Here is an 8,479-nt window from a genome sequence, read left to right as displayed (position 1 = left end):
CTGTGCTATGCAGCATCACGCCCCTCCCCCAGTCAATTCAAAGGCCCCGCCCACTCCAGTTAACGGCTCGCCACCCGTATCGGGTGGATAGAACCCGAGTCCCAGCATTTGGTTTGACCTTTAACCCCGTAGCGTTGCTGCATGCTAACAGCAGACGGAGCGGTTAGCACCGTCGCGCTGTCGTGTCTGTGGGTGGCGCCGTGGCGCCGTGGCGCCGTGGGTCTCGTTTGTGTCAGTGAGTGTCCCGGCTCCGCTCGCCCCGACGCTCTCCTTCCTCCCTTTGTTGTGATTTACTCTGTGGTGTGACGGCCGACCCGGTTCGTCCGGGGTCCCCGGGTCTTCCAGAGCGGGCCCGGGTCTAGTGATCCGTAGTTTCAAGCCGCCGTGGAAACCCGTTGACCCCCCCACCCGTTTAGAACCCTTTTGTTTGTGCAGTTCCGTAACCTGAAGTGTTTAAATCGTTAGCTGTGAATAAAGTTTTTATTCGCATAGAATGGAATGAGGAGGTCGACGTGATGCTAACGTCTGCTTGTTGTACCGTTAGCATCCGTTAGCATGATAGACAGCGCTGTTTTCAAGTTCACCTATAATGTCACTGCACCTGAACGCACCGGGCCCGGGAAGGTTTGGCCAACGAAACTCCGCCCCCCCCCCCCCAAAAAATGAATTTAAAATCACTATTTTTATTTAATGTTAAAACACATGCCCCGCCCACTTTCATGGTAATCAGATAAGTCGTTCATTTGTATGATAATTGTTGAAGTTCTACAGATGAAACGTCGTTTCCATGACTACTGAAGTGGGTTCGGCTTCATGCTAGCTCCTCCCCTGCTTCCAGTATCGATGCTAAGTCAACGACCTTCTCATTCAACTCTATGTAAGAAAGGAACCTCCCACTTAAGTCCTTAGCGACGCCTCCTCGGAGACGCCGTTGCTCGTTTCTCATGTTTGCTAGCGACTTTGACCGTGGCGATCACTTCCTGTCTGACGTCCCTCCTTCTTCCCGCCTCCCTTTTCATCTGTCTTGCATGTCAAACAGCCATCAAAGGCTTTTCGCCCCAGCACAAAATCACCAGCTTTGCCGAGGCGAAGGGTTTGGATCGCATAAACGAGAGGATGCCGCCGCGGCGAGACGCCCTGCCCTCCGACGCCAGCCTCAACTCCCTCAACAAGGCCCTGTCCTCGGAGAGCAACGGCACGGACGCCAAGGGAGGCACGAGCAGCGGCGGGAACATCCAGTGAAGAGCGGCGGTAGGCGGAGCCTCGCCGGACCCACCCAGAAAGAGGGCGAGGGGGGTGGAGCCATCAAAATATGAGTTTTAAGTCAAATCTGCTAACTTATTACCGTCACATTTCTTTACTGCGGTTCTAACGCCCCGGTTCTCCGGCAGAGAGAGAGAGAGAGAGAGAGAGAGAGACCTTCGCGGTGACCCTTGACCCTTGTTCGTTTACACCAGAACGGGAACTCGTGTAACTTCTTACTAACTATCGTACGTTTACAAAATGACAGCACTAAAGAGGACGGAGCACGAGCTCGTGTTTTAGCGTAGAGGGTGTACAAACTAAATAAGGACTATTTATTATTCATGACTTTTTTGTTCGCTACTTTTAAACGCGCTCTGAAATGATTTAGGCAGTCTTAAGAATGTTGTTGAAATGCCAAATAAGGATCGTTTTATGTTTGTACATAAGATGCTTACCTCAGGTTCTTCTGGTTTGTGCTTTGACCTGATCTTTCTGTATAATGCTAAAAAAAAACAACTGGAATTTACATTTAGCGATCTATCGTTTGCTAAAACGTTTTATTTTTTTGGGGGGGGGGGGGGCGCTCTATCGTGGCTTGCTGGAATTGAGTGTTAATCTTTTTTTGCGATTTTTAAGTATTGCGAACAAAGTTTAAAAACAAATCAAACAGAGAAACTTATATTGTGTAAAAAAGAGAACGATAATCTGCCTATGCATGTTTGATAAGACTCCGCCCTGAATACTCACTATACTGGACGTACCTGCGTACTTTAACACCGACGCGCCACGCCTTCCACTCCTTTTGTAACCGAAGCATTTAACGATCTATATCGGATGGGAAGTCCCGTCCCCCGGCGGCGCTCGTACGTGCACGCCGTCCACTTAAGCATGTTCGACGGCCGTGTTGAGGCGTGTGCGTGTGCGTGTGCGTGTGCGTGTGGTTTTCACGTGGAACTCCAAAATGCATGACTCGCCGTTTGTGTCGCATAAAACGGGTCGACGGCTTCCGTTCCGTTCCGCGCCGTGCCACAGGAGGCGCCGTCGACCGCGTCGCTTATCTTTGTATATCAGTTCCGGCTTTGATACTCTGAGACGTTACTTTGATCTTTTGTAAGAACTGCTCAAGTGCCCGAGTAATTCACGACGCGACACGAAGCCTTGCTTTTTGTAACCGTTGGCAGATGAGGCATGGCACTCGCAACCACGAGAAGTATTTTATATAACTGTTCAATAAAACCGCGCATGAGTTTCAACCTGACGCCGACGCGCCTCCCTTTGTGTGTCCTCGTGTTGTATCGGTGATGGGGGGGGGGGGGGGCATTAAATGGACAAAGGACTGTCCCGGATGCACAGCCGCCGCTCTGCGGCAGGAAGTGAAGCCAGTGCATTTCCTGCCCGTCTTTATCTGGGGGGGGGGGGGGCGCTCCGAGCTCGGGCACGTTTTCCACTCGCCCCTCAGTGTGCAGGAGTCAGAGGAGACGACATGAAGACCGGCGGCGTCCTCGTCCTCGTCCTGCTGCTGTTGGCGTCCGTCTTCACACCAGGTGGGGGGAAACCGTTCAGACTTCTAACCCGAGCTGCTAGATCTGGGCCGGGCCGGGTCCCGGTTCCGCTGACTTCTAACCACTAACAGGAAGCTCTTCCACTTTTCTGGTCGAGCGTTTTACGGAATCTTTCCCGTCGTTTCGTTTGGGAACGTCCAAAGTGTTCCGAGAGACACTCGGGACATTGCCTCCGGGACCGGAGCGCGTTTCCCTTCATTTGGACCCAGATGTGCGTCGCCGGGTAATTATTATTATACTTCGCTATTGATCGGTACCTCAGGACTTCAAGGTCCCGGCTGCCATGGCGACGGTGTTTTCCTGACCCGTAAACTCCTCCGTCCGGGAGGAGTTTCACTAGAGCAGGAAGAACAATGACTGAGTCAAGGGGGGGGGGGGGGGGGGGGGCAGCAGGCCAATTTAAGGGCTTTAATCTCAAGCGGTTTTACGATGGGTCAAAAGGTGAGATCGGTCCAAACGGGTCAACGTTTCGGGACCAGGCGGGACAAACGGGTCAACGTTTCGGGACCAGGCGGGACAAACGGGTCAACGTTTCGGGACCAGGCGGGACAAACGGGGTCAACGTTTCAGGACCAGGCGGGACAAACGGGTCAACGTTTCAGGACCAGGCGGGACAAACGGGTCAACGTTTCAGGACCAGGCGGGACAAACGGGTCAACGTTTCGGGACCAGGCGGGACAAACGGGTCAACGTTTCGGGACCAGGCGGGACAAACGGGTCAACGTTTCGGGACCAGGCGGGACAAACGGGTCAACGTTTCAGGACCAGGCGGGACAAACGGGTCAACGTTTCAGGACCAGGCGGGACAAACGGGTCAACGTTTCAGGACGAGGCGGGACAAACGGGTCAACGTTTCAGGACGAGGCGGAACAAACGGGTCAACGTTTCAGGACGAGGCGGGACAAACGGGTCAACGTTTCAGGACCAGGCGGGACAAACGGGTCAACGTTTCAGGACGAGGCGGAACAAACGGGTCAACGTTTCGGGACGAGGCGGGACAAACGGGTCAACGTTTCGGGACGAGGCGGGACAAACGGGTCACCGTTTCAGGACAAGGCGGGACAAACTGGTCAACGTTTTAGGACGAGGCGGGACGAACGGGTCAACGTTTCAGGACAAGGCGGGACAAACGGGTCAACGTTTCAGGACAAGGCGGGACGAACGGGTCAACGTTTCAGGACGAGGCGGGATAAAACGGGTCAACGTTTCAGGACGAGGCGGGACAAACGGGTCAACGTTTCAGGACCAGGCGGGACAAACGGGTCAACGTTTCAGGACGAGGCGGAACAAACGGGTCAACGTTTCGGGACGAGGCGGGACAAACGGGTCAACGTTTCGGGACGAGGCGGGACAAACGGGTCAACGTTTCAGGACAAGGCGGGACAAACTGGTCAACGTTTTAGGACGAGGCGGGACGAACGGGTCAACGTTTCAGGACAAGGCGGGACGAACGGGTCAACGTTTCAGGACAAGGCGGGACGAACGGGTCAACGTTTCAGGACGAGGCGGGATAAAACGGGTCAACGTTTCAGGACGAGGCGGGACAAACGGGTCACAGGTAAACGATCCAATTCAAGCAACAGACGCGGAGACAAACGGGAAAATGTGACCCATGGAGAGGTCTGAACAATCAGGGTGGGGCCGACTGGAGGGAACACAGGAAGTTCAGTGTCTGTAGGGGGGGGGGGGGGGGGGGGGGGGGGGGAGATGTGTCACAGAAACATGAAGCGTGGAAAGACGAGGTCCAATCAGAGACGGGAGAAACTACCTGAACAATAAAGACAGGAAACACCTGGAAGTCCTGGTTCTGACTTGGAGGACTCGAGACTTTGGACTCGTCTGACGGTCCTTGAAGGACTTGAGGCCGGACGGGCCAGGGGACGACCATAGTTTATCTGGGACAGGATGCAGCTTAACACGCCGGCGAGGCTCTGACCCGAGGACGTCCAGCATGCCGGGGGGGCTCTGACCCGAGGACGTCCAGCACGCCGGGGGGGCTCTGACCCGAGGACATCCAGCACGCCGGGGGGGCTCTGACCCGAGGACGTCCGGCACGCCGGGGGGGCTCTGACCCGAGGACATCCAGCACGCCGGGGGGGCTCTGACCCGAGGACGTCCGGCACGCCGGGGGGGCTCTGACCCGAGGACATCCAGCACGCCGGCGGGGCTCTGACCCGAGGACGTCCGGCACGCCGCGGCCTCCGGCGGTATCTCGACTCCTCAGAAGTTGGGCTTTGAAGCGGAGCCAGACAGGAACGATCCGAACACGGACCTGTGACCCGAGTCTGAGGAACCGCTGGTTCTGGTTTTTAGGGTCTCCGGGTTCCTGCGTGACTCATCTTGACTTTTGCGTGTTTCTGTTTCACAGCTTCCTCAGACGAAACGGCCGGATCGGATCAAGCAGGTAAAAGAACTCGACCCAGATGTTACCGGCGGTCTTAAACCCCGAGGTACCGTTAGCTTAGCTGTTAGCAGCAAGCTTCTGATTGGGATCCCGGTTTGTGAGTAAACTGGTTCTGGACCTCGTCGAGTCCAGACAGAATCACCTAAATGTCTCGAATGCGTTTCACAACCATCGACAGCAGCGGCAGCACCAGTGGGGGACCCGACACCAGAACCAACTGCAGCACCTCCCCAGGATCCAGCACCAGAACCAACTGTAGCACCTCCCCAGGATCCAGCACCAACTGCAGCACCTCCCCAGGATCCAGCACCAACTGCAGCACCTCCCCAGGATCCAGCACCAGCACCAACTGTAGCACCTCCCCAGGATCCAGCACCAGCACCAACTGTAGCACCTCCCCAGGATCCAGCACCAGCACCAACTGATGCACCAGATCCGGACCCAGCACCAGCACCAACTGCAGCACCAGATCCGGACCCAACACCAGCACCAACTGCAGGACTAGCCTCGGATCCGACACCCCCCCCAACAACGACCCCCGTAGCACCAACTTCTGCGGCCGGTGCTATCAACGCTAGTCCCGAAGATGGTTAGCATTGGAAATGATCGACCGATAAATAAACAGAAAACGATATTTCTTAATTATACTTTATTTTCTCAGGAAAAACTGAACCTCCGCCCGTGGCAACCAAGAAGACGGATCAGAACCATCAGACCGCCAAAGCGCCAGAACCTTCCCAGAAGGACAGCAAAAGTTAGCGGCTGTTTTATTCGCATGTTTGCTGATGACTCACGTTTGTATATCAGTGTGAGCCGGGCTTAGCGGCACGCCGAGGCTACGTTTGAACGACGTGTCTTTATTTTAGAACGACATTTGAACCCGTTTGATGTCTCCTAAAGAGAAACTGTTGGTAAATCTGACTCTTCGGGTTTACAGGTACGACTCCTGCCTCAGGTAAGCGGCACCTTTCCCCTTTTGCTCATTCGTCATATTCATGCATTTATGTAAACATCCGATCCAAATCCAGGGACGGCGCAACAGCAGGAGGAAAAGGCTTCAGGTGAGTTCAGGCGCACCTGCGTCCTGCAGGAGTTCGTCTTAAACGTTATTCAGATTAACGTTTGATTCACCTTCTTACCTTAATCTGAATACGCTGACCCGGTAGTCCTGCTAGCCGTCACTGCTACGACTATTAGTGCTCACCTGTGTGACGTCTCTCACCTGTGTGACGTCGCTCACCCGTGTGACGTCGCTCACCCGTGTGGCGTCTCTCACCTGTGACATCTCTCACCCGTGTGACGTCTCTCACCCGTGTGACGTCTCTCACCTGTGTGGCGTCGCTCACCCGTGTGGCGTCTCTCACCTGTGACATCTCTCACCCGTGTGACGTCTCTCACCCGTGTGACGTCTCTCACCTGTGTGGCGTCGCTCACCCGTGTGGCGTCTCTCACCTGTGTGGCATCGCTCACCTGTGTGGCGTCGCTCACCCGTGTGGCGTCTCTCACCTGTGTGGCATCGCTCACCTGTGTAACGTCTCACCTGTGTGGCGTCGCTCACCCGTGTGGCGTCTCTCACCCGTGTGACGTCTCTCACCCGTGTGGCGTCTCTCACCTGTGTGACATCTCTCACCCGTGTGGCGTCTCTCACCCGTGTGGCGTCTCTCACCCGTGTGGCGTCTCTCACCTGTGTGGCGTCTCTCACCTGTGGCGTCTCTCACCTGTGTGGCGTCGCTCACCTGCTGGGCTCCGTTGTCCCGTTCAGACAACAAGCTGTGGTGGATCGTGCTGCCGGTCCTCCTGGTCGGATTCGCCGCCGCGATCCTCCTGAAATTCAAATGTAAGAAGATCCACGATCACACAGGTGCGTATGACGTCACATGACGTCACATGACGTCACATGACCCGCCCACTCAAGGCCGCTTCAGTTTGTTCATCTCTCCTCTCTGGTCTCCTCTCAAGCAGAAACCATCGACACCGGAACCGAGAAGTAGGTTTCAATGATTTATATTATTTAAATTGGTTATTTTGGTGTAAACAGCTGACCCCCCCCCCCCCCCCCAGCGCGTCCTTCCAGAGCCGCCCTGAAAGCACCAAAGACGGGGTGATGCTCCTCGGGGTGAAGTCGTCGGGTGGAGCGGAGACCGGTGAGCCGCGTCATTCCCGGGAAGTTGCCGGCTTTTAATAGCTCATTGTGCCGCGCGCGCGTTTAGGGCTTTGCTGGCGGTGGAAGGTGTTTCCTGTGATTCTGCACCCCGCCCCCCCCCGGAACCAAACCGACTTCCTAACGTAAACAGATTATTTCGGAGCGGACCCCTTGTGCGTCCAGTAAATGCCAGGGCGTGCACGGGCGTGCGTGCGTGTCATTGTGCGTTTCGTGCTCGGGCGCAGGGCCGAGGATCTGGGCCGCGCACGTCCTGCCCCCCTCCCTGACCGCAGGGAAGTGGAATCATGCTTCAGGAATCCTGCAGAGGAAGAAAGAGTTTACATTCCAGACGGTAATCTGGACTGGATGGGTTTAAATACTTCAACTAAAAGTTCATAATCCGATTAAAGAAGACGCTAAAACACACAATCTGATATCATTGATGACGGTTATCGGCAGCATGTCTGTTTCCATGGTGACCTCTGGGATCAGAGTTCTGTAATGTCGGACAGGTTTTAAACGCAGCACTGCCATCTAGCGTCGCGTTAAAAGGAAGAAACGGAACGAAGTTCAAACGTTTTGTTCATCGTTGCTTTGCGCGCGTGTGTGTGTGTGCGTGTGTGTGTGTGTGTGTGTGCGTGTGCTTTTGTTGTCTTTCAGCCGCCGTGAGATAAAACGGACGAGCGGTGACGTCCGCATGACGTCAGCAGACGCGTCTCACCTGTCGCCCTGGCTCTGGACGAGCTGTGGAAACGTTTGATCTTTATTTGAGGCGTTTTCAGAAGCATTTTCTGACATTTTCTCTAGACCAGATATCTGACGTCATGAATCACAGCTCTTATGTTTAATTCTGCTTTTATTGTGAGCTTTTCTTTTTAGATTCTAATGTTTTTCTAAGCCACAGCAGGATGGAGGTTTCTGTGTGTGCGTGTAACTCGACCAGGAATGAGTGACAGAGATGCGTGACGTGTCCCCCCCCCAGTAGGTTTAAACATTAAAACACGATGTTAACGTAAAGAGGGTATTTAAAAACACTGGAACTTCTTCATGGCTGTTCTTCACCTTTTATTTTTCAATAAATCACAATAAAATTGTTCCCTCTCTTCTCATTTGGTCTCAAACACG

At 54.5% G+C, this 8,479-nt stretch overlaps 2 protein-coding genes across 3 annotated transcripts in view; both read left to right on the top strand.

Moving 5' to 3' along the window:
- Positions 1–1,242, top strand: part of LOC137911670 (nuclear factor 1 B-type-like) — a 4,209-nt gene extending 2,967 nt beyond the window's left edge. The window contains exon 3 of the mRNA XM_068756051.1: positions 1,040–1,242. Within this exon, the coding sequence (XP_068612152.1) occupies positions 1,040–1,242 (203 nt within the window). The remainder of the gene's footprint in view (positions 1–1,039) is intronic.
- A 1,474-nt stretch (positions 1,243–2,716) lies between these two features.
- On the top strand, positions 2,717–8,449 carry LOC137911485 (uncharacterized). 2 transcript variants are annotated; one of them, XM_068755857.1, is made up of 10 exons: positions 2,717–2,789; positions 5,176–5,211; positions 5,390–5,800; positions 5,873–5,965; positions 6,149–6,166; positions 6,240–6,272; positions 6,974–7,072; positions 7,174–7,198; positions 7,273–7,355; positions 8,015–8,449. In XM_068755857.1, exons 1-10 carry the CDS (start codon positions 2,729–2,731, stop codon positions 8,026–8,028), a joined length of 873 nt encoding a protein of 290 aa, XP_068611958.1. In that variant the 5' UTR covers positions 2,717–2,728; the 3' UTR covers positions 8,029–8,449. The 2 variants fall into 2 exon arrangements, with proteins under 2 accessions (XP_068611958.1, XP_068611959.1); XM_068755858.1 differs by lacking the exon at positions 8,015–8,449 and having other exon boundaries at positions 6,974–7,048.
- The last annotated feature ends 30 nt before the right edge of the window (positions 8,450–8,479 follow it).

The sequence above is a fragment of the Brachionichthys hirsutus genome, chromosome 23 (genome assembly GCF_040956055.1).
Source record: "Brachionichthys hirsutus isolate HB-005 chromosome 23, CSIRO-AGI_Bhir_v1, whole genome shotgun sequence".
Classification (NCBI taxonomy): Eukaryota; Metazoa; Chordata; class Actinopteri; order Lophiiformes; family Brachionichthyidae; genus Brachionichthys; species Brachionichthys hirsutus.
The sequence above is the reverse complement of the archived record's forward strand: the minus strand, read 5'-3'. Positions and strand labels throughout refer to the sequence as shown.

Excerpts from the sequence above, each read along its gene's own strand:
- LOC137911485 (XM_068755857.1), top strand. The coding sequence starts at position 2,729 with ATGAAGACCGGCGGCGTCCTCGTCCTCGTCCTGCTGCTGTTGGCGTCC. Across the intron at positions 5,212-5,389 it reads GGCCGGATCGGATCAAGCAG|CAGCGGCAGCACCAGTGGGG; the intron begins GTAAAAGAACTC and ends AACCATCGACAG. Across the intron at positions 5,801-5,872 it reads CAACGCTAGTCCCGAAGATG|GAAAAACTGAACCTCCGCCC; the intron begins GTTAGCATTGGA and ends TTATTTTCTCAG.